General features: G+C 47.7%; 8 protein-coding genes across 8 annotated transcripts; 4 read left to right on the top strand and 4 right to left on the bottom strand.

The window, feature by feature from the left end:
* The first annotated feature begins 284 nt into the window (after nt 1-284).
* BDW43DRAFT_274893 (heat shock 9/12 family protein) lies at nt 285-1,192 on the top strand. Its single transcript, XM_032041792.1, has 3 exons — nt 285-700; nt 762-951; nt 1,013-1,192. The coding sequence occupies exons 1-3, from the start codon at nt 667-669 to the stop codon at nt 1,053-1,055; spliced, it is 267 nt and encodes an 88-aa protein (XP_031900895.1). The 5' UTR covers nt 285-666; the 3' UTR covers nt 1,056-1,192.
* A 27-nt stretch (nt 1,193-1,219) lies between these two features.
* BDW43DRAFT_299976 (uncharacterized protein) lies at nt 1,220-2,059 on the bottom strand (the record flags this gene model as incomplete). The annotated part of the gene is made up of 1 exon (XM_032044824.1): nt 1,220-2,059. The coding sequence occupies one exon, from the start codon at nt 2,057-2,059 to the stop codon at nt 1,220-1,222; it is 840 nt and encodes a 279-aa protein (XP_031900894.1).
* A 294-nt stretch (nt 2,060-2,353) lies between these two features.
* Nucleotides 2,354-4,677, top strand: cog6 (Golgi transport complex subunit COG6; the record flags this gene model as incomplete). Its single annotated transcript, XM_032047022.1, has 2 exons — nt 2,354-2,656; nt 2,734-4,677. 2 exons carry the CDS (start codon nt 2,354-2,356, stop codon nt 4,675-4,677), a joined length of 2,247 nt encoding a protein of 748 aa, XP_031900893.1.
* Nucleotides 4,678-4,856: 179 nt separating this feature from the next.
* Nucleotides 4,857-6,160, bottom strand: BDW43DRAFT_310725 (putative NGG1 interacting factor Nif3; the record flags this gene model as incomplete). The annotated part of the gene is made up of 4 exons (XM_032047021.1): nt 4,857-5,698; nt 5,772-5,897; nt 5,959-6,002; nt 6,093-6,160. 4 exons carry the CDS (start codon nt 6,158-6,160, stop codon nt 4,857-4,859), a joined length of 1,080 nt encoding a protein of 359 aa, XP_031900892.1.
* Nucleotides 6,161-7,418: 1,258 nt separating this feature from the next.
* Nucleotides 7,419-8,919, top strand: BDW43DRAFT_299973 (uncharacterized protein; the record flags this gene model as incomplete). The annotated part of the gene is made up of 2 exons (XM_032044823.1): nt 7,419-7,922; nt 7,963-8,919. The coding sequence occupies 2 exons, from the start codon at nt 7,419-7,421 to the stop codon at nt 8,917-8,919; spliced, it is 1,461 nt and encodes a 486-aa protein (XP_031900891.1).
* A 213-nt stretch (nt 8,920-9,132) lies between these two features.
* On the bottom strand, nt 9,133-11,618 carry BDW43DRAFT_299972 (fungal specific transcription factor domain-containing protein; the record flags this gene model as incomplete). Its single annotated transcript, XM_032044822.1, has 5 exons — nt 9,133-9,220; nt 9,425-9,629; nt 9,776-10,418; nt 10,505-11,032; nt 11,097-11,618. The coding sequence occupies 5 exons, from the start codon at nt 11,616-11,618 to the stop codon at nt 9,133-9,135; spliced, it is 1,986 nt and encodes a 661-aa protein (XP_031900890.1).
* A 2,124-nt stretch (nt 11,619-13,742) lies between these two features.
* Nucleotides 13,743-15,548, bottom strand: BDW43DRAFT_319101 (FAD-binding dehydrogenase; the record flags this gene model as incomplete). The annotated part of the gene is made up of 2 exons (XM_032048839.1): nt 13,743-15,035; nt 15,141-15,548. The coding sequence occupies 2 exons, from the start codon at nt 15,546-15,548 to the stop codon at nt 13,743-13,745; spliced, it is 1,701 nt and encodes a 566-aa protein (XP_031900889.1).
* A 1,327-nt stretch (nt 15,549-16,875) lies between these two features.
* Nucleotides 16,876-19,636, top strand: BDW43DRAFT_274884 (Zn(II)2Cys6 transcription factor). The gene is made up of 8 exons (XM_032041791.1): nt 16,876-17,084; nt 17,144-17,412; nt 17,469-17,779; nt 17,831-17,911; nt 17,962-18,569; nt 18,623-18,805; nt 18,877-19,378; nt 19,462-19,636. Exons 1-7 carry the CDS (start codon nt 16,912-16,914, stop codon nt 19,280-19,282), a joined length of 2,031 nt encoding a protein of 676 aa, XP_031900888.1. The 5' UTR covers nt 16,876-16,911; the 3' UTR covers nt 19,283-19,378; nt 19,462-19,636.
* Nucleotides 19,637-22,829: the final 3,193 nt, after the last annotated feature.

Here is a 22,829-nt window from a genome sequence, read left to right as displayed (position 1 = left end):
GGAAGTTAAGTTAGGCATGGAGAGTGGAGGCCTTTGCCGCCTCCAATCACTCGCCGCGTGGCGGTGAACAGCTGTCACGTTACTGCCACTATACACCGCCTGCTGTATGAACTAACAGCCTTCCGCTAACCTGAAAGGGGAAGGTCCTTGGTCGGCCTCCGCCAAAACAGATAATCCGAAGCGCCCTCTTTCCCCAGGAGACACTAAGCCATTTAAGGCTAGTCCACAGTCATGGCGACGTCATGGGACCCAAGTCTAGAATTCTCAAAAATGACGACGTTGATGTTTATTCCTGCTTTCTTCGCGATTCACCAATTGATCTGCATCCAGACTGCCATTGGTAGGCTCTCTCGTCACCATGACGCTCAGCCAAGGTCTCCATGGTTCTGCTGTGTATGGATCTAGTCCTATTTTGGTTGATGAGGCGAAAAGCCTGGACTCCAAGATGCGATTCCTCGGGTGAATTGCGTAGCCCATGCAAACCCAAGGTCATCAACGTCATGGTAAGACCAATTCAGAACCAGTTGAAAGATATATAAACCCTCTGACCCGGGACTTATCGTTCAGTCCATCATCAGTCTCAAACAACATTTAACTAACAACGCTACTGCAACTGCTCTACCACTCAAAACCTTTTTACAACTCTCCGAACAAGTACCTGCAAACATGTCTGACGCCGGACGCAAGGATTGGTCTACCAGTACGTTGACATGCATTTAGGTGCAGCTGACCTTTTGCGATTCTTACTAACTCCCCTGTAGAGGCTAAGGAGGAGCTCACCCCCGACTCGGCCAAGTCCACCCAGGACAAGGTTAAGGAAACCTTCACTGACACCGGTGATCGCCTCGCCCGTGGCACTCAGCCCGACGAGAACAAGTCCGCCCCTCAGGAGGCCTTCGACAAGGCCCAGCGTTCCAAGGACAACCACAATGGTGGCGCCAGCAAGTCGATGTGAGTGACCTTATGGGGTATCCTAGCCATGAATAACTAGATGCTAACCCGTCTTCGGTAGTGGTGACAAGATCAAGGACGCTGTTGGTCTCGGTGACCACTAAACCCGAGCTTGGAGGATCACCTGTGACTGTCTCATCATGGATACTCTTATGATTTGATGACCTAATCCTCATGTACTGTATTATGCTTAGTATTCCGTGTCAATTAGTGATAATATGAATAAATCACAAAACAAATAACTCTTGGGTCACTTCCGTACTAGATGTCAAGGCATCGAGTCTCGTTGTAGGGTGAGCTGGTTGAGCTCCCTCTCTAACTCCCTGTACTTGGCCCGCGCCCCTTGGATATCCGTGGGAAGATGTTGGAACAGCTGGAGTCGATATTCCAACCTCTTGACTGTGTGTGAGAGCTTCACGACCTCCTCTTCCTCCGCCTGCAGTTCTTCCAGGGTAGGCCCTTTACTTTTATTCCGCTCTAGTGCAGCAATCTTATCGTGATATTCGCCGACTTTAGCAGTAAGCATTTTCGTGCCTCTCATCCACTCGGCCGTCAGAGCGGGGAGGTTTGCCGGGACTTCATATGCTGGATTGGACTCGAGATCTTCTAGTTGTTCGCGCAATGCTTCCAATTCCCTTTGCAAATAACCATGTAGTATATCCACCTTAACAAGCTGTTCATGAACGCTAAATTCCTCCTTGGTCAGGTCAATAACTGCTTGACCCAGGGGCGCCGTTTCTATGCTCAAGGCTCCCAGCGCCGCGGCCGACTCCGCTAAATCGTCGAGAGCCTGTCGACCATTATCATTAAGACAAAGTTCCAGCTCGTCAAGTATTTCCCTCTTTTGATTCTCTTCGGTTTCCTCGCCAGCTTTAAATCCTTGGACAACTTGTTCGCGTGCATGGTGTAGCATGGTGGCTTCCTCGTCGGCGGTATCGTTAGCTGCCGCTAGGGCGAGCAAGGCCCGTAATGTATCTTCATTTCGTTCGAACGAAGGGACCGGGTTGGGAGCGTATTGGCGACTGAGCCAGGAGTTCACGTAGGCCCAGTCTTTGGCCTGGATGGCAGCTTGTCGCGCTTTGGCGGGGGAGAGGAGGGGGCTGTCCATTGGCGGTGAATGTTGGGATAGACGGGGGAGATCAGGTCGTGAGAATGATGGCTTATATTCCGCGATCAGCTGCTGTGAAAATTGAAAAGGTACTCGCTGTTGTCTATGAAGGATGGAAGTTGCAATAAACAATGCTTTGTTCTTTGACGGGGAACTCTGTAAAATCCACTAGTAAAGAAACGAGCGGTGCCCAATTTCGGCGCTGCTTTTAACTTCCTATTCCCGCCTCTGCAGCCAATTTATTGACCATCTTCCTCACATTAACTCCACCGAGCTCCCGATAAACCCCCTCCTATGACCAGCTATTTCCCCCCAGCTGGGGCCATTCCCAGTCATAATTCGACCAGGACGCCTTCTCCAGCAGCTTCCCCTTTGTCTCCGCCAGCTACGCAACGATCCAATGCCTTGACCAACCGTTTGACAAGTGTACTCTCCGCTTCTTATGCGGATTCAGACATACGCGATGCGCTCGAGACCCTCAGCCTTCGGGGTATACATAATACCCCAGAGGTGCGACGACAACTGCGGCTGGATGTACAGCAGGAAGTGGTCGATTGTAACGCGGAGATTGTGCGGGACTTTGGGAAGGTTGCGGAGGTAAGCTGTCAATAACCCCGGGGGGGGGGGGGGGGGGGGGGAAGAAAGACCGGTGCTAATCCTTATGGATTGAGCAGCAATTGAAACGAATCGGTACGGTGATTACCAGCCTTAACCAGACATGCGAAGAAATGCGAAAGCACATTGGACTGGCGAGACAAGACACCGCCCCCATGCTGGAGGAGGCTTCTGCGCTGATGAACCAGAAGAAGGAGGCCGAGACGAAACAACAGCTGCTTGATGCCTTTACGAAACATTTTATCGTTTCTGATGATGACCTTCTGGTCTTGACTTCTATCGAGGACCCGATCGATGATCAATTCTTTGACGTGCTTGCCCGTGTGAAGCAGGTGCACCGCGATTGCGAAGCTTTGCTGGGCGGAGAGAATCAGCGATTGGGCCTGGAACTCATGGAGAAGAGCACAAGGAACCTCAACTCCGCTTACCAAAAGCTGTACAGATGGATCCAGAAGGAGTTCAAATCGCTCAACCTGGAAGATCCCCGGATCAGTAGCTCGATCCGACGGGCGCTGCGGGTACTGGCGGAAAGACCGAGCTTGTTCCACAGTTGTTTGGATTTCTTCGCAGAGGCGCGTGATTACACCCTCTCTGATGCCTTCCATTACGCTCTTACGGATGCAGTTTCCGGTGCTGCAGGCGATAGCAATGTGAAGCCGATTGAGTTTTCTGCTCACGACCCTCTGAGGTACATCGGAGACATGCTCGCCTGGGTACATTCGACTACAGTGTCGGAGCGGGAGGCCCTCGAAGCCCTTTTCGTGGCGGATGGTGAGGAGCTTGCTAGGGGGATCCAGGCCGGACTCAGTAGTGAGCCTTGGTCTCGTATCGAGGAGCACGAGGAGGTCGCATTTGACGGACAAAAGGCCCTTAGCGACCTTGTTAATCGTGATCTTATTGGAGTCTCTCGAGCTTTACGGCAGCGGGTCGAGTTGGTTATTCAAGGCCACGACGATCCGGTTACCTGCTACAAGGTCATCGGTCTACTCTCCTTCTACCGGACGACCTTCTCGAAATTATTGGGACCCAATTCTAACCTAGTAGAATTGCTGGGAACCCTTGAAAAATTCACTTTCGGCCACTTCGAGGCTCTTATGAAAGATGCAGTCAGCAGTTTGTCAGCCGATCATTTAGCCCTGACTCCTTCGGAGGATCTATCCACGCCCCAGTTCTTGGTCGAGGCACTTGAAGGCTTGACTTCTCTGATGAAGACCTATGAAGCTTCCTTTGTAACCGATGATATGCAGTCCAAGAACGAAAACCGATTCACTCCTGTTCTCCGTGCCGCATTTGATCCGTTCATGGAATTGGCGAAATCCTCAGCAGAGGAGCTGTCTAATTCCACCGCGCGTGCCATCTATCTGACCAATATCCATCTTACGACACGCACGACCATTTCTGCATACTCATTTGCTAGTGTCACACATTTGAACCCTATCTCTACGGCCCTTGCTTCCCTCCGGGTGAATCTGCTAGAGATCCAAATTGATTATCTTCTAGATGCCTCAGGCCTTCGGGTCTTGCTCACAGCACTTGAGCCCTTCTCCAAACCATCATCAACGAATGTGGCACCGACTAAAACAGAGAAACAGAACTCCCACCCGCCAGAAAATCAGCCACAGCAACAACCTAATTTGGCTGACATCGCGACTCTTCCAGCCTTCCAGCCTGAAGCTCTGATCGCGATCAGCCAGCAACTTGACGATTTCCTCCCATCGGCCCTGATGGACGCCACGGATAACCTGAAGCGCCTGCGCAGTGCCACATTTGTCAAGAGCGTGACGGAGGAAGCGGTCGAGGCGTTCTGTCGGGACTTCGAATTTGTCGAAGGTATGATCATCGGTGCGGACGAGGCAAGAGGCAAGATCGATGTTACACGCGTGGACAGGGGGAGTGAGGCAGGCGCTGAGAGCGAGAAGGGCATGGAGGAGGGAGAGGGTGAGTGGGGATTGAGAAGACTGTTCCCCAGGACAACGGGCGAGATCCGGGTATTGTTGAGTTGATCATACCCTAGTGTTCGAACCTAATCTCGACAATGATATACCATTGACCCTAATTAATTCTATACTTTTAGCAAACTGCTACATGTAAGCTAAATACAAGCCTATACTTCCAGCCCTACCTCAATAAACCACATCTCCAGACCAGAAGATCCATGTATTATATAACACAACACAATATCTTAACCCCTCCTAAGCATTATCCCATACGGATCCCGATCCGTCTCACTAACAAGTACCTCACACTCCGCATCCCCAAGAACCTCCAACAACTTCTCCTCCCCCGATCTCTCCAACCGCTTCAACTCCTCCCCACGCAACAAATCCCACTCTTCCTTCAAAGCCCCCGCCAACCTTCCCCTCATAACCCCCCTCAAATACCCCCTCTCCGTATTCGAATGTGCAAGCGCAACAACCACCTTCCCCCGCTCAATAGCCGCCAAAGCCTCATGATGGCTCATCTCCCCCGTAAACAACAAATCCGGAACATCCCCCTTCATAAGTACACTCGACCCGGACCCGGGACAAACACCCACTGTCCGAATCATCAGCTCGTCTACGCTGGCCGACTGCGGAATCGCAATCGGAATGCCCCCCGGATATCCTGTCCCCTCTGCGATTCTATCAATGAGGGTGGTTAGGGGCTGCGGGGAGTCGAAGGTGACGAGGCGGCCCATGCCTGCAGATTCCATGTTCTCGGGGGGAGAGGGGGAGGGGTGGATTGTTGAGATGGTGTGCGGGGGTATTTTGGATTGTTCGGAGAGGGCGATGGGGCCTGGGGTGGGGTAGGTTGGGGCTGTGTAGAGGGTTGAGGAGGATTTGGCGGGTTGGGATGGGGAGGTCGAGGAGGGAGTGATTGTGCCGGTTACGATGTCGCAGAGCCAGTCGGCCATTCCGCCGGGCGTGGCGTCTACAGCTGTATGGGGGGAATAGACGCTGATGCCTTCTTGGGCGAGGTGGAGGAGGGATTGTTGTTGGGGATCGGTGAAGGTGAGGGATTTGAGGCCGCGGAAGATGATTGGGTCTGTGGGTGGTTAGTTCTGTGAACTGTTCTATTTGTATAGTAAGGGGTCCTGTGGAGGGGTGCGTTGACGTACGGTAGGCGACGATTGCGGAGGCTTTGCGTGCGATCGCTTCGTCTGCTACTGCTTTTGTGAGGTCGATTGTTAGAAGGACGGAGTTCCTTTGTCGGCGGGTTGGGTTGAAAGGCGCTTCGAGGAGGACTGTGTTGCTTGCTTGTTAGATATTGTGAGCGTGGTGGTAGCGCCGGGTGGAGGGGCTTACGGCCTGTGTTATCCCAGCTTTTGTCTGCGAGGGATTCGGGGTACCTGTCGGTATCATCAGTTATTGGATCTGAGGATAGTATATGCCGTCCAGCTCGAGTAAGCGAGGGGATTGGGGGAGGTAGGGAAACATACAGCTTCCTCATAGAGCTCACCACGGCCCGTGTGAAGGGCGATGACGTGGGGGATAATGAGGTGGACATTGTTGAGTAGAGACGGAGAGGGAAGCGAAACAAGGGGTTCATAGAAGGCCGTTGTAACGCCTAAGTACTGTAGGAGACTGTATATAGAAAACCCGTGTATCTGGGGAATTGGAGCTGGCAGGAGCTTTACAAGAGACAAGATCTGATAATGCAGATAATATGTAGAAGATGACGCCACACTTAACCAGCCACACTGTCACATGACTCGATCAATCCGCACTGGCTATCCTATTGAAAACCAATGTTTTATAATATCGATACCTGAACCACTCAGGTGTGGATTCGACCGAAATAAGTCTCTGAATATTCGCTAATTCTCCAGATATCGGGGGACCGTCATCGTAAAGTTTGGCCGCGCATATGCGCACATATGCATGAGTTTGCCTTGGCTACATCGGAATTTGGACGCCAGGATGCAGTGTAACCCATTTATCCACCTTATGTTTGAATATATGATAATTCTATAGCGGGGAAAACCGAATGAAGAGCCGTATGATACTTGTAGATACTGGCATTGCCAATAAAAATACGTATATAAACTTGCTCTATCAAGCCATTGTGGGAGGGAAACGTAAAACAGGGTCATCCTCAGATATAATGCCACCTGTGAGATGTTTTCATTAAGGCCTTGTGCTAGTACAACTATTTGTATCGAACAAAGAGAAGAGATTTTGCGTTTCAAGCATAGCTTCATCTCGATCACCATCTAGGTTTAGTTTCTAAAACAGTCTATAATATCCCTCCGCTGATGGGGAAGCCAAAGAAAAAGCGGAGAAGACAATCCTGATAGTTCATATGTAAGTAGATACTCAAATGTATCATACATATACCCTGTTCCAAGCCTCGGGGTAATATTTACCGAAACAGGGATTGCTCAGAATGGACATCGACAGCTCGGAGATAGATGTCGGCTTCAGAAGCTGATTATAGTCCGACCAAGCGACAAGCTGCCCGAAGGCCTCGCAATCTGGAAAAGTCTCACAGAAGCTATCATGAAGTGTAAAGGGCAACAAGGACCCCGAAGCCGATGGTTGTTCCAATTGACATCCGAGAACGGGTTGACCGAGACCTGGAACGATGAATTAACATGGAAAACTTGCCGAGAAATACCTGCTTCCCAAAGCATTATAAATAGGTTGACAGACCCGGACCTTTTAGAATCCAAATCACCGCAGTTCTAGGATTATTTTTCACTAAAAGCCTTCAAATAACTCCCTGATCGATCACCCGTGACACATAAGCTAGATTGTTATGTACAATGGCGTCTAAGTCGTATGACGTTGTTGTTGTTGGAGCCGGCCCCGTTGGCCTCTTCCTCGCATGCGAACTTCGCCTCGCTGGCCTTACTGTGATGGTCGTCGAAAAGAGAACTGGTCGTGAGGGTATGGCGGAAACCCGTGCTTTCGTGATGCATGGGCGGTCGTTGGAAATGCTTGCTGCTCGCGGGCTTCTTGAACAGTCCCTTGAGTCAGGACAGAAGTCCAATTGGTGGCATTACGGCGTTCTTGACACCCGACTCGACTACAGTGTCTTCGGCCCAGAGACCGATCAGAACCATGCCTTGCTGGTCCCACAATATCGGACTGAGATGATCTTCCTGCGCCGTGCCGAAGAACTTGGTGTGGTAATAGTGAAAGGGGTTCGAGTTCAATCCATTGCAACGACAGATCACAGTGTGACTGTCGGTGGAACTCATGCTACCCAGCAAGCAGAAAACCAGTTTTTCACTGCCACTGGGAAATACCTTGTCGGCGCGGACGGCGTTCGGAGTACCATCCGTGAATACCGTCATGAGTGGTGAGGCTACGCTGGGTGTCCCAATGCCAAATCCATATCTTGTGCACAACGAGCATGGCTTGCTCATAGCTGCAGATCTACATGTACCCAGCGGCAGAGCAAGACTCAATATTTTCGCCCGGTCTAAGGCCACGGTTCCCGAGTCTGTTCCTGTCACGCTTGAGGAGATGAACGAAGCTATTCGGCAGGTAACAGGGGTCGATTACAAACTTTCAAATCCTTGTATGCTGAAGCGATTTAGCAACGAACAGAGACTGGCTACAAGATACCAAAGTGGCAGAATATTCATTGTTGGAGATGCATGCCATAAGCATCTTCCAGCGGGTGGGCAGGGACTGAATGTTGGTCTTCAAGAAGCTCTCAATTTAGGATGGAAGCTAGGCGAAGTGATCCGTGGTTCTGCTCCCAGCTCACTGCCTCACACATATGAAGACGAGCGACTGCCAGTTGCGAAGGCTGCCGTGGAAAATACGACTTCACAATCGCTTTTGTTCTTTGCCTCCACGGGCCCGGAATGGGCCGTGAGGGCTGCGATGGACAGACTCTTGCGCGTACCGGAAGCGAATAAGAGTTTGGGGTTGGAGATTAGTGGCTTCGCTGTTTCCTATCCTAAGCCGCTGGATATGGTATGCCCCGACGGATGGGACCCACTACCCAAGGGTATGCAGGGTATGCGAGCTCTCCATGTCAAAATACAATCACCGGACGGAGAAGTCACAAACCTCTGTGAGTATATGAGGCATGCCCACTGGATCCAGCTGCAGCTTCCTGGAAAAAAGAGGAGTCAAAACGTCAGCCCTGCGTTTGGAGACCGTACAGTTTTGGTTGAAGCTATAGATATGCCGGACTTGGACGAGAGAGTAGCCTTTTATTCGGGCGGTCTCAGAGAGATCTTGGTGCGTCCTGATGGGTACCTTGCATTTGGACGGCCGGACCAGTATGAAGAAATACGGACCGGATGAGAAGCATCTATCATCTAGCTCACATACTGTGGTTAAGTGTATATCAATAGTTGAATTAGAGAATATAGATGCGTGTATTTTAGGGAAGTAGAGCGAATGTTTCATTAACGACCTATCCGCCTACTCGAGAGAGATAGATCAGTTGTTAAATTGCGAGTCTGTTAGAGCGAAGACGCACTTTTAATACCTGTATTCTAGACCGACTTTTGTTTGCTATAAACTAGCATTAGCGCCTAGTTCAGCGGTTGTAAAGGCAGTAATTAAATCAAATAGGCCGTCATCCCAATCGTTACCAACAATACTATCAGACAGAAGATCCGGAACGGACTATATCATTACCTATTAGAACTTCTAAGGTGTACCCTATCTCATTCGAGCTTGACTTACGGATTGTATATCATCAGGGTCATCGGCCAAAGGCGTAAGAAAGGCAAGGGTCCTGGGTTCGAACGCCCTTGAGGCTGCCTGCTCACTCTGTTCAAGGGTAAGCTCAGAAGTTGTTTACTTTAGCTGAGAAGTAGGGATTCTTACTTCTTCATTACCTATGGACATGGTATTTCTCGAACCTTCCTCCAAAAGTCGCTTATACTTTGCCAGATTTTGCCAGAGAGCGTCGGATATCCCATCGAGCGATTCGCGTCCAGATAAACGTGATTTCACCGAAGCATTGGCCATTACCAAGAACATGTATTTCTTGGAATTTGCTTGTCCTCGCAATGCCCAGAGATCGAGTACACCAATACAGCGCTCCACAAGCTCGATAAGGCGTTCCTGGCAGTAATTAACATTGTCGTCCTCGTAGAGCCCGGTGTGCAAATCGATGGCAGCGGGTGGCCGAGTATGGATTCATCAGCACGTTCGAGCATCAGTTCGAGGCATATGCTGATTGCGGAGTTGAACAAATCATCAATGAAATAGCTTCCAGAGAAAGTACATAGTGGATGGGTGTGACGAGCACCTGTTTCTGGGGACGGAGATATCCCAAGACAATCAAGGGATGTTAAGGAAGAGCTCAGACACCTGATGCGCGAATAGTGAAAGCCTGCAACGTAAGCGCCTTTCATTGTGAATGGTCGATGGAGTGCAAGGAGAAACCGATGAATGAGAAGGTCAAAATATGACATGAGAAATTGCTTGGTTGAGGCGTGTATATCATTGGCGCTATTATCTCGGGTCAGGAGCTGAGATATAGCGTTCCTGGATTTAATCAGATTTGCACTAAGCTGCATAACTCCATCGTACGAAACAGACTTCGTGCGATTCAGAATTATAGCAGCTCGGATCCTGGCGTGCAAAGATTGAGATTGAATGATCTGATATGAAGCCCTAGTGAAGATACCCGATGGTTTCGGCTCTGGATTCATTGAGTCATTCTCCGAGATAGACTCATCATTTATATTTAACGGGGGCAGGACATCAAAATCTTCTGGAGATATGCACAACGGTAAGCCAGCTGTGATTGAGCTTTGCACTTCTGCCTCAATGATGGCCTCCATACTCTCCGCCTCATTTCCCGCTGAAATGCAGTCATAGAGTAGAATGCAGCTGGATCGCGGTGAAGCCCGAATGCGATTGCCTCTCGGACTAGCGCCCCGGACGAAATCCAGTTGCCATCAAGGTCAACGCCGCAAACCTGGCAAGCAAGTAGGAACAAATATCGAGCCTGTAATCCGTGGACAGAAACCTTTCTTGTTAAACTGCTCGTTTGTAGCCAAAGTCGGGTAGCTTCGAGCCACTCTAGGACGGATGTTTTCCTGACCATAGGCGAAGAATCCTCGCTTTCCATGTTCAGGCAACAGTTTCCGATTGATAAGGTACACAGAAAGCAGGCTAGAGAAAATGTACTGTGGCGGGAATCCCCAACTAGAATCGATTCCACGTCATCTAGGAAACTAGGAATGTGCAAAACTCGGTGAGAATGGCTGAATGTATTTGAATATCGAGATACCAAAAGTTCGACAGTCTGCCGCGGTGGTATCCAAACATTGCGCATCCGGGATGCGCAATTTTGAGTCATGATATCTGACTCCGGGGTGCTTATACCTTTTCTCTCCCTGTAGTAACCCTTTACGTTTTCGCGGTTATCCGACGCAACATTCATTACGTCCGTGAACTAATGAGAATCAGTATCGAAGAGGACAGTGGCTCTCACCAAACGGTTGGGCAAGGAAATCTACCTTGCTTATAAGGGAGGCCCAGTGACCTCTTTCCCAAACCCGAGTATTGTCATGTTTACCATGTGAAAAAATATCCAACACCTCTACCATTCCAAGCCCGGGAATATGAGCCTGTACTGGTGGCTTTGTAAAAGAGACAGTTGTGTCGTTTGAAGAGTGATTTGGCGGCGCACTATCTTGTATGGAGGAGTACGAATATCGAGGATCTTCCGTCCTCGAGGGACGTTGCTCGAGCTCAGAGATATTGGAGGTTAATCGCTGATTCGCAGCCCGCTCATTCTCTGAAGCTTCATAAGTTGCCATAGTACGAAGTTCTTTTGGCGGGCCCGTTTCTCTCAAGTTAACCTCTGTCCTGGTTTCGTTATCCCTAAGACTGTAGGTGCAAAGGTGGACACATTGCGAGTTGATACATCGTTGGCATGGGCTGCGGCGATCGCATCTCAGCTTCCGCCGGCGACAGACTGCACAGGATTGATATTTTGGTTTGGATTTGCGGACTCTAAAGTCAGTAATTGTCATCATTGTGGTTATAATTGTGGGCTGATATATCTGTCTGGATGATCAAGAACTAGTACGAAGTTTATATATAGCCCTCGGACTTGCTCGGACTTCGGAGGGAAAATTCCCTTGGTAAAAATTCAAAACAAGCAACCCTATTCGTCTACGTATACACAGAACTATTATCTATGCTATACAAGACATAGAACGATATAATACAGATATTGCAAGAAAGAATAGAAGAGACATTTCAACGCAAAGGGGAATATAAAAATCGACGCCTAAAGTACCGACCATGACTAGCCTCGTGCTTCTCCCCTACCACATCGAGAAGAACATTATTTCCTTTCTTCTGGCCAGCCAAGATGTCGCAGCTCTTTCTATGCGATGTAGAACTCTGCGCTTCCTTTGCGACATGAAATAATGGAAATAATATAGCCAAGTCCGCATTTCGTGTGGCAAGGACTATCTCGATCAAGCATTTGCCATGCTCATGGATATCCTGAAATGGCTAACTCTAGGCCATCATGCCCGTCATACTGAATGTTGCGGACAACCACCAACAGTGTCTGTTGACTGCACCGAGTCAGGACCCCAACGACAGCTTACAGATGAAGAACTGCAGCTGTTGCGGGATGCCACGCATAGAGCCAGTTTCACGGAACTTCAAGAGCATCGCATAGTCAATATGCCCATGCAGAGTTCTGCTGGCCGGCTCCCTTACAGATTCTTTAGTTGCGCTCTCCATACTGAAGTTGTTTGTTCTGAATATGGGGCTTAAAGTACGTAGCATCGCAGGGAAGGATATGGCCAGAACGTTGGCAACACAGGCTTTGGCTGCTCTTCTGATTTCTCTGTCCGCGAATCTCGAGTCGTTGGCCGTTACCGCAACTGGCTTTTACATGCTAATAGGAGGCCAAATGATCTAATGCCTTTCGAATTACCCCTCGATCAGCTCTTCCGCCGGATAAATGCAAAGCCTGACGGTCAGCCACATCTGTAGAATCTCGGGGAAGATATACATTATCAATCAAACTGAGGGCCTCTATGTTGATGAACTATTCTACCATCACGTAGACTTCTTCTGGTACCTTGCGCTCTCCTACCGTCTTCCCTCGGTCGAATTCATCGGCACGGATTTGCTAAAGAAGCGAACGGGATGACCCCGGTAGAATACAGGTTGTCCAATATCCGCAGAATTGCGATTCATTACTCTACTCTCTACTCAATGCACCTTACCTCTGTGATCTGCTCATACAAAACAATGAGAGAGCTCCAGTTCTCGACTGGAGGGGGATAAAGAGACGATGCGGGCTACCCGATATTCAACCCAAAAGCATTCATTAGAGCCGTTCTATTGCACAAAGATACACTGGAAATTCTGGATGCCAACGCTGAGTCGTATATCATTCCATTCATCTGAAGCAAAAACAAGGAGCAGATGGAAAGCTATTTTAACTCTTCTGAAACCCAGGATGCATTCCAACGCAACGAAGGAGCACCGCCTAATTCTCTATGGGAACAGACGGGGTCCTTGAAAGTCTTCCATGCTTTGAACAGCTGAGCATGGGAATAAATATCCTTATATATTTTTCAAGTGGTATTGGTGGTCATGCCAGAGATAATGTCATGCTGGCAGATTGCCTACAGGCTAATCTGGAGTACTTGTGCATAAGGGGATACGAGAGAGGCTAGCAGCCTGCACACGACACTCAAAATGATGCGTTGTTGACATTTATGCACGGCGGCTCATCGAAGCTGAAGGGAATTCAGGGAATTGAGGAATTCATCCCACATGCCGAGGACGTTGATGACCCGGATAGCAATGAGCATTTGCTATGGAAACCCGAAGAAGGTGAAAGCACTGATGGACATGAATCAGATAGAGACTGAGTCATAGAAAATGTATTAAACAGTTTCACATTATTTGAGCAAGGATGTGGATTTAATGGACCTGATATCTGTCTAATCACTCATGCCAGCTCAATGGGATGTGAAACCAGCGGACATCTCGTTGTATTGGCAGTAGCAGCATCAGCTAGATTCCCACAGCCACAGGCATTGAAATGGTATATGATTTAATAAGGATACGTCATCAGAGTATGATGTAAAAGGACTTCATCCGGCATATGTAGGGGCAAAGGGATCTTACAAAGACGGCCGTGGTGACTTTCCCGCCACCGCTTCGGCCATTTTGATGCCAGCTGTTCGTCCGGAGAAGATGCAGCCTCCTAAGAATGTCCCTTCAAGCGCACTATACCCATGTACTCCCCCTCCACCAAAACCCGAAACCTCGCCTGCAGCGTACAAGTTGGGAAAACGTGAACCATCCGGACGAAGTACACACGCATCTAGATCCGTTTCAAGTCCCCCTAAAGTTTTGCGGGTAAGAAGGTTCAGGCGTACAGCAATAAACGGACCATGGGAAGGATCTGCGAGCTTGTGTGGTTTAGCCACTCGTCCAAGTCGTTCTGGCCAGTAGTTGCGTCCATTTTGAATTAGCATTATTTGGGCATCCTTGGTATATTTATTGTCAATCTGCATATCCCGGAGGCGGATCTCATGTTCGATCTTCTCAACGTCTAGAAGAGGCCCACCTCGTTCTTTGGCGAGTTGGTTCATTCCAGCCACTAGCTTTGGTATGGTTGCCTCAACCACAAAGTCGGGCCCTTTATCCATAAACGCTTGAACGGGTCCAGGAGGCGAGGAGCTAAGTACACGATGGAGCGTGCGTAGAGTACTTTTGCCCGTCAAGTCTGGATTCTGTTCGGAGCCCGAAAGAGCGAACTCCTTGCCAATGATAGTTTTGTCAAGTACAAACCAAGTATAGTCATAGCCCGTGTTGCAGATATGCTTTAAAGTGGCAAGGGTATCGCAACCAGGATAAAGCATTGGGGGTAGCCGTTTGCCTGTGGCATCTAGCCACAGCGAAGAGGGCCCAGGGATGATCCGTATTCCATGCTGTGGCCAAATGGAGTTCCAATTCTGCAAGCCTTCGGTGTAGTGCCACATGCGATCTTCATTGATCACATTGGCCCCAGCCTCTTTGGCAATCTCAATCATGCGTCCATCTACGTGTGCAGGGACACCGATAACGAAGTTCGACGGTTGTGCCCCGAGTCGGTCAATGGGCCAGTTCTTTTTAACCAAGTCTATGTTGCCACCAATACCTCCACTTGCAATCAGCACTCCGCTGCCGTACACCTCGAATGTGCCAATGCTCTTCCGGCTGGACGCTACACCGCGCGCTGTATCAGATGGCTCAAGCACTCGGCCCCGCACTCCGATGGCAGCTCCGGTAGATTCATCGACTATCAAAGAATCTATCTGGTGGCGAAACATGAACTTAACTAACCCTTTCTTTGCTGCAGCTCGGACCGGTTTCTCGAAAGCCTCTACAACAGCCGGACCGGTGCCCCATGCCAAATGGAATCTGGGGACCTAGAGAATGTATAAGTCAGGGACTTGCTTGCTCATTATGCTCAACGAATAATGGCGTACAGCCAATATAAGAAGGCATGCATTTCTTATTCGGGGTAAACTGACGGAGTTTCCGTGCCCTCCTGCGCTCCCATCTCCGCGTTCCGCCCAGCCGACGCTGGTGAAGCTTACTCCCACGGACTTGACATAGTGCTCAAGATGATCAGTTGCAAAATCCACAAATGCTTTCGCCCATTTCCTGGGCCAGAGATCGCATTCACGATCAAAACGCGCGCTATTGAACCAGTCCTGCATCGCCAGCTCTCGACTATCTTGAATACCCTTTCGGCGTTGGTCCGTTGAGTTCACGCAAAACAATCCCCCTAGAGACCAGAAGGCTTGCCCACCCAGGTTGTCCTCGTTCTCTTGGTCTACTATAACAGTGTAGACCTTGCGTTTGGACAGTTCAAAGGCGGCAACGAGGCCGGCCAGTCCGCCACCGACGATGATGATAGGCGAATTCTTTTGGGACATTCTTGCCGTAGATGTCGTACGTTCTTGTTGAAAATGATAGTTTGTTCTTTATCCTTTGGAAAATGTGTCAATTAATTTGATTTTCTCGCAGGCAGGGCCTACTTATGGATGGAAATGAGATCACTTGACTGAGGAGTCCTCGGAAGACGGATGGAGCCAATTCACCTCGGCGAATACGTTTCAAATATTTCACCCTGATATTGTCTTTCAATCACATCTATTCTATTGTATCAAGCTAATTGGGCTTGGGGAAAACAAGTTCTTATGACTGTTGCGCCTCATCGCATTTTGGTACGGGTTAACATTAGTTAATGTCGACCCTCGGTAGGTTTTGGCTCGAGAATGTAACACAAAATCCTTTCACCGGATTATTAAATTATAGCGAGTGTTCAGACGAGCATGTTGATTCATCTGTAGAGCCCTTTCCCTTATATATCCTTGTTTTACTATCAACCAAGTTTAAGCCATACAGAGATTGTTCTGTCTCAATCACCTTCAATGTTTCTGATTTCGAGGTTATTGGCCAGCATCCATATATTTCCTTGGTGGCCTTGAATCAACAAACATATTTTTCACTGTAGCTTATTTACGTTTTTCATCATGGATGTTCTGCCTGTGGTGAGTATTGTATGCTCGGTGCGTTCTAGGAAGCGCAGTTCCCCGGAGGTATACCTGCCCACGATCGTCGAGAAGTACGTCGCCAAACATGAGATCTTCGAGGCAGCCACAAAGACCGCCATGCATGGACCTAAACAAGAGGAGCGGAAAAAATGGGGAGCAAGTAGTGCATGATGTTATTTTGTTCAAAAAGTCCGCGGGGGTAGGAGAAATTCAAGAACCTCTAACGACGGAAGGTCGCCGGAAATAATAAATTTTAGTTTATACTATGGTCGGAAGAAGGAGCCTTTTGCGTACGTGGGTTGTAATTGTGCTTTGCTCTTATTGTTCTGCTAATATATTTGGTTTATTGGACATAGCCGCCTGTGTTGTCTCTCTGACTATTAGCTTTTACGGTACGGGGGACAGCCTTCTCTATTTATGCGCTATATTTATATCCATATAGGCGTGTTGGTTGGATATTTCATGTAGTGTAACCTTGAGCTTCGACTGACACCATTATTCGCCCTATTGACTTGGAGAAGAAACTACATATCTATCTGCGAACCAAAATAACCTCGGTGAACGAGCAGGCAGGCTTAACCGCGGTAAAAGATCTCGATCGAGTGAGCGTCCTCGGGGTAGAAGGATTAGGGCTATGGTTGTCATTGGACTCCGAGGTGACCTACCCCGCTTCCTCTATATCCCCATTTACTCAACACCTCGGTCTTTTGCAACAGCAGCAGGACTACGAAGTATATCATTGATGATGTTATCCACAAGTTCTGCCACCTCAGTCCGCCGTAGTCGGAGAACAGTTGCATGTCAAACATGTCGCAAACGCAAAGTACGTTGCAGCTTGAATGTCACCGGTGTGCCTTGCATTGGCTGCACCCAGGATCGTACCGAGTGTATAGTTAATGCAAGGCGAGGAATGAAGTGAGATAGCGACCCATGTCATTTCGCAGGCTGATTAAATGTTGATGACTTTGTAATAGACCTGAGCGACATGATGGCCCTGTTTCCCTGGCAGACCCTCAGAGTTCCTGCCACTCTACGATCCAGCCGTATTCACAAAGCCCCATAACGCGTAGAGCGGAATTTGCAGCATTCCAAATCCAGTCGCAGCAACATACACCTACAGCCACAGAGTCTGCTACAGCTCACGAACTGCATAATATTGAGGATGAAGAAAGAAACGGTAATGAAATTGCGGAAGCCGCATTAGGGCAACCGCGAAGAGCGGGCGAAGTACCTTTCTATACAGGTACCAACAGAATCCCCCTCCACGGGGAAGTATACCTATGCTTATTATCTAAACAGGAGACGGAACCGGTCCTGCATCTACCTTGGATATTTGTTCACCGGATCAGTCTTTGCCAAGGCACTTCCTGATCCCGTCAAATAACCACGCCACTCAGACAGAGGACGATCGGATATATCTCCAAAAGAAAGGCGTTTACACTTTGCCTAAGCCTGACACTTGTGAGGGCCTTATCCGCGCGTATTTCTATCATGTACATCCAATCATGCCCGTGCTTGAAATGGCCACTATCTTGAAATATGAGCAACAAGAGCAGCTCGGTGACAGCAATGTTCTTCTGCTATGGAGTGTGTTTTTCGTTGCGGTGAATGTGAGGCGTACGTAACCGAGCTGCTATCACAGACGCTGAATTGAAATATAGTTTGTGCCACAGCATTTATATGAGCAAGAAGGGTACGTGTCTCGAAAGGAAATGAAAGCCACGATGTACTCGCGGGCAAAGGTAAGCCAGACGGGCAGCATCAATTCGAATGCTTATATTGACAAATGTAGTGCATGTACGACAATGGCGGAGAAAGAAACAAGGTCACTCTTCTGCAAGCCTCGTTACTACTAGGCTTTTGGCACTCAGAGCAAGATGACCACATGCAACCTTGGTATTGGACAGGGATTGCAATCAATCTCTGTCAGATGCTGGGCTTACATCGAGATCCAGATTCGCTGAGGTATAACTCAGCTATCACAGATCATCAGAGACGTTTATGGCGCCGTCTGTGGTGGACCTGCGTTTTTCGGGATCGTTGGCTGGGTCTGACTCTTGGAAGACCCTTGCGGATCAACTTAGATGATTCTGACCTGCCGATGCCAGTGACCGCCGACCTGCTCGGCGAATTTGACGACATACCTGAAGCGGGCCTCACTTCCTATTTTCCCCAGGACTTCCCGAAATTAGCAGAGTACTGGCTTATTCTGATCGAACTGAGCCTGCTCTTGGGTAAGGTTCTGGCTCTGAAAAACAAACCTGTGAAGGCGAGGCCCCCTATCCATCAGATTGATGCTCTCGAAGCGCAGATTATCCGATGCAGGTTGCCAGACCAGGATGAAGCTGGTTTGACCCCTCTGGCAAGATTTTATGCACATCATGTTCATTTGCATTATCAGTTAAGGCTTCTTGCCCCAGTTGAGCCTTGATAGTACTAATGGCGCGGAACAGATCGCTTTTGATTACACTCTACCGCCCCTCCGGACGCGAATATTCGGAAGGATTCGTCCAAAACCAACAAAGGGCTGAACAGCGATGCCTGCAGTTGAAAGTCGACGCTGCTGCGTCAAAGACTCATGAGATATTGGATGTTCTTACTCGGGAGAGCTTGCTTGAATACGCCGGTCCCATGACGTTAGTTCTGATGACTACATATGTCTTTTTTTACTTCGTAGCTCATGTTGCTCATGTCTGATATGAGATAGGCCCGCTCTCTTGGTCCCGGCGATGCAAACCCATCTGTTCAACTGCAAATATGCCAGTCCGCTTTTAAAACGGTTCAGCTTCAACAAGCTCGACATGTGTATGGGCGTCATGGAAGAATTCCAGAAGACATATACCGTTGCATCCATATATCGTGGACTTTTCATGAAAGCGCTACAGCATATCTTTCCAACCTATGTCGCGGGTTCAACCCTGTCACATCACTCTCTTGATTCTGCTGGTGCTAGCTTTGTTGACTCTCATTCGGATACTGCCCCTGTTGCAACAACGAACGATGCATTTCACCAGTTGGTAAATGACAAGACTGGATCGATACCAGATTTCATCGACGCGCTGATAGATCAGACCTCGATCTTTGATTTTTGGGAGATACGGAGTGAAACATAGCATGGATGAATGCCATATGTATGAAGTCTCAACTGATATGTCTGCCGTTGCATCTTTGCCTGTGGAATACATGGAAGGGTCCGGAATTTGTGACAGGTGAGTTTCACTAATTTCTTCTGGTCAGTGATTAGAGTTAATACAGAAATCTCGATACTCGTTGGTTGCTGAAAGGAGAGCAGATATTGGTGCTTAGGGACAGGTCTTTCCGTGTAACAAAGATCCTCCCTTGTGTTTGGAATACAACCCACAGCTCTTTTCTTTCCTCATTACGTCTTTGTAGAAGCAGATACTATGAGCCTAGTTTATTAGCTGTCAGGTGTGTACCGATAGTTTACCTATTTGGATGTGTATACATAAATAATCATTACTCACGCATCGTCTATTGCCCGGTTTTCGTATATTGGTGATACTCGTCTCTACTATTACACATTTTATTTCAAGGGTTGAAAAGAATGGTGGAATAGGGTTAAATCTGTAGCCGCAAACTCTTGCGCTCTAAGTAAAAGGGGGAGGACAAGACAGAAAGATGGAAAGTGAGAAAGTAAAAGATTGGATAAAATAGTAAAAGAGTCCCAGTCCTGATCTCCCTTGCATGGTTTGCCAGGCCATTTCTGTACGGAAAGTCGACTTGATCAATTCTAGTTTGATCTTTAATATCGGCGATAAGATCGTTAATATGGGTGAAAACGATTTGGCCCTTAACTCATCTACTAAAGTGTATTCCTACTATAGCGCCCGATTCAGAGAAAAGAAGGATTCCCAAGTCACCAGGCTCGGAGTAAGGCTTATTTACGTGACAAGAGACTGAATATCTATCTATCGCGCATTGTTTTTTATTTGCTACAACAGTAAATATCATAGTGGTAAGCATATTATATTCGCCGGTAGTCATATTCGTTTTACAGCCATACTTTTAAAGGATATCATGGTAATGTAACGAAGTATCATGCTCTATAAATCCGTTTACGACTCTCAGGCTTCTTAGATCATATTTATTAGCGAATTTAGCAAACTAAACTTTCTTATTAAGTGATCTTTAAACAGAAAGCGAACAACAGAAACTTACTTTATTAGATAGGTAAGCTCGAGATAGATAGGGCTTTAAAAGGACCTAGTCCATAACTATGATCGTAATCCCAGTGACGTCGCCAGAATATACCCAAATCTCGCCAAACCTATACACATTTAAATCGCAGTAGACCTCTAGATCTGCAATACAGTCTTCACGAGTACTGATGGAAGCTCGCAACTTTTGCTATCTTGCTTTCAGACCATCCAGGAATTCTTCGTCTGCTCTAAGTTCTTCCAGGTTACGACAAGGTTCCTCTATTTTAAGGTCGGAGACTCCACCCTAAGTCTATCAATATACTATTTAATCTCACCATAACTTGGGACAGTCGACCTCCTGTGCCAGCTTAGGTAGACTGAGTCTATTATTTACTTCCGAGTTCCTATCTCCGACATGCTTCTAGAAACGTTTCAGCTGTGGAGTCATGTATTAAGAGATCCTTGAGATAGTGACAGGGTACGCGATGGCGACATGACAAGCCAAACTACTCCTCATTCACAGTCAGGCTTTTGCCATATATTAAGCCATCCCCCGAAGGCGCTGTAGCTGTCGCTATTATCACGCTATATCTAGCAGTCATTATTTTTGGACAGTTCCCCATATGAGCAGGATAACGAGAGTTGATTTCGCTCTGAATTAACAGTCAGAGAGCACAGAATATACAGCGACCTTTATAAATATACCTGTCAACTGTAGGAAGTTCGAACTCGTTTAAGATATTACTAATATCTTAGCGATATTCTAGTCTCGCTGAAATTTTAGATCGATGAGCCTTGTCTCACTCACACTGTCGCTTAAGAGGATTCCCGAGGGTACTTTATGGCAACCAGTACAGCGTTCGGTAAATTCTCGACATGCTAGTTGAAGACTCTTAGCAGTCCTTGAAATCTAACTTAGAAGTACAATAGTGGGTCAAAAGTCTGATTACACTCAAAAAAATCAAAAAACGGAACAACTTCAAAATCGATTTTCTCAGCAAATTCAAATGGATTTAATCTACAAATGAGTTCTATAGGTTCCTCATTCAATACTTTGTATACCAGCCACGTGCTTGATGTACAGCTTGAAGTCTACGAGGCATAGGTCGAATTAAGCGATCTATTACCTCCTGGGATATAGCCCACCAAGCTTCCTGAATATGCTTTCTAAAGCGCGTCCAGTCAATTTTTGATCTTCCCCCTAGAAAGAGCATAGGTTAGAGCTCCAAAAGCTTGCGCTTAAGCAGGGCCCAGATACGCTCTATAGGGTTTAAATCAGGTAAATAAGATGGCCAATCCAGAACCCAAATTCCATCAAACCAGTCCTGTGCTTCAGCTGAAACGTGCATTTCTGTATTATGCTCCTGAAATATAGTGCCAGGCTCATAGATTGGTAAGAGGCCCTTTTCTAAGCAAGTAATATATAATTTCGTTGAATAACTGCCCCGGCAAGCTAATTCATCCCGCTCTATAATGATCAAATCAGATCGGCCATCTAGCTATATAGAACCCTATACTATTTAGGAAATATCTTTTCCAGAGCTTATTAGGTTCACTAGATCATGCCTGTAGGCTTCATTTAAGAAACGAAAGATATATTAAGTAAAGGAATTAGACTTTCTCTGCACTGAGTATTTGCCAGAAAACATAATTTTATTCCAGTTAGTATATCTTAGCCACACACGCGCAAATTGAAGATGCTTTTTGGCTACCTCAGGCCTTAGAGCTATACACTTCTTGCTTTTCTATTTTTTTAAATAAAATCGCTTAAGAACCTGCTTAATTGTTGAGGCAGAGACCCCAGAATCGCTATTTGCACATAGGGCTCTATAGCTAAGTTTTGGTCTCCGGCGAGCCAATAAATAGATATAGCGCTCAGTAGAATGATCAAGCTTTACAGGCCTCCCCTTTCTAGGAAGTGATTGCAAGGTATAATTATGTAGAAAACACTTTTTTATTGAATAGATTATATTGCGACTGACACCAAATTGCTTAGCCAATTAAGTTAGAGATGCCTTGTTTCCTAGAGCAGATAAAATGGCTGCTCGAGTCTCAGGAGAAAGCTCTGCATTGGGCCTTCGATTTCCACTTATCTCCGTCCCGAAAGCCCTCATTTTGATGTAATAGCGGGTGGTTGAAAAAGGTGAGTTCTTTCGACGCGTCGCGGGAACACGCTAGTGTAATCAGACTTTTGACCCACCTTGTACATATATACTCGCGATGTGGATGTGACCGACGGGTGATCTGCTACTCAGTCTGGCGGGAAATGGCTCCTGGATCAACTACCGACCGTAACTGCATTTAAATTTGATCCTTCTGTCGTTGAGGTGGACCTATTGTTGGGGGCTCAACACTAGATGCTGGAGGTGATAGGCTAGGTCGAGTGACTTGAAGCTGCATTAGCCCTAACATTAGTCTGCTTAGGTTGACCTTTTAAGGCGTCCAAAGTATTGTGATCGTCCGGCCGGTAGCCGCCAAGAACCCTAGCCGCTGCCCTAAT

This window comes from Aspergillus alliaceus (assembly GCF_009176365.1).
Source record: "Aspergillus alliaceus strain CBS 536.65 unplaced genomic scaffold BDW43scaffold_19, whole genome shotgun sequence".
NCBI lineage: Eukaryota > Fungi > Ascomycota > Eurotiomycetes > Eurotiales > Aspergillaceae > Aspergillus > Aspergillus alliaceus.
The sequence above is the reverse complement of the archived record's forward strand: the minus strand, read 5'-3'. Positions and strand labels throughout refer to the sequence as shown.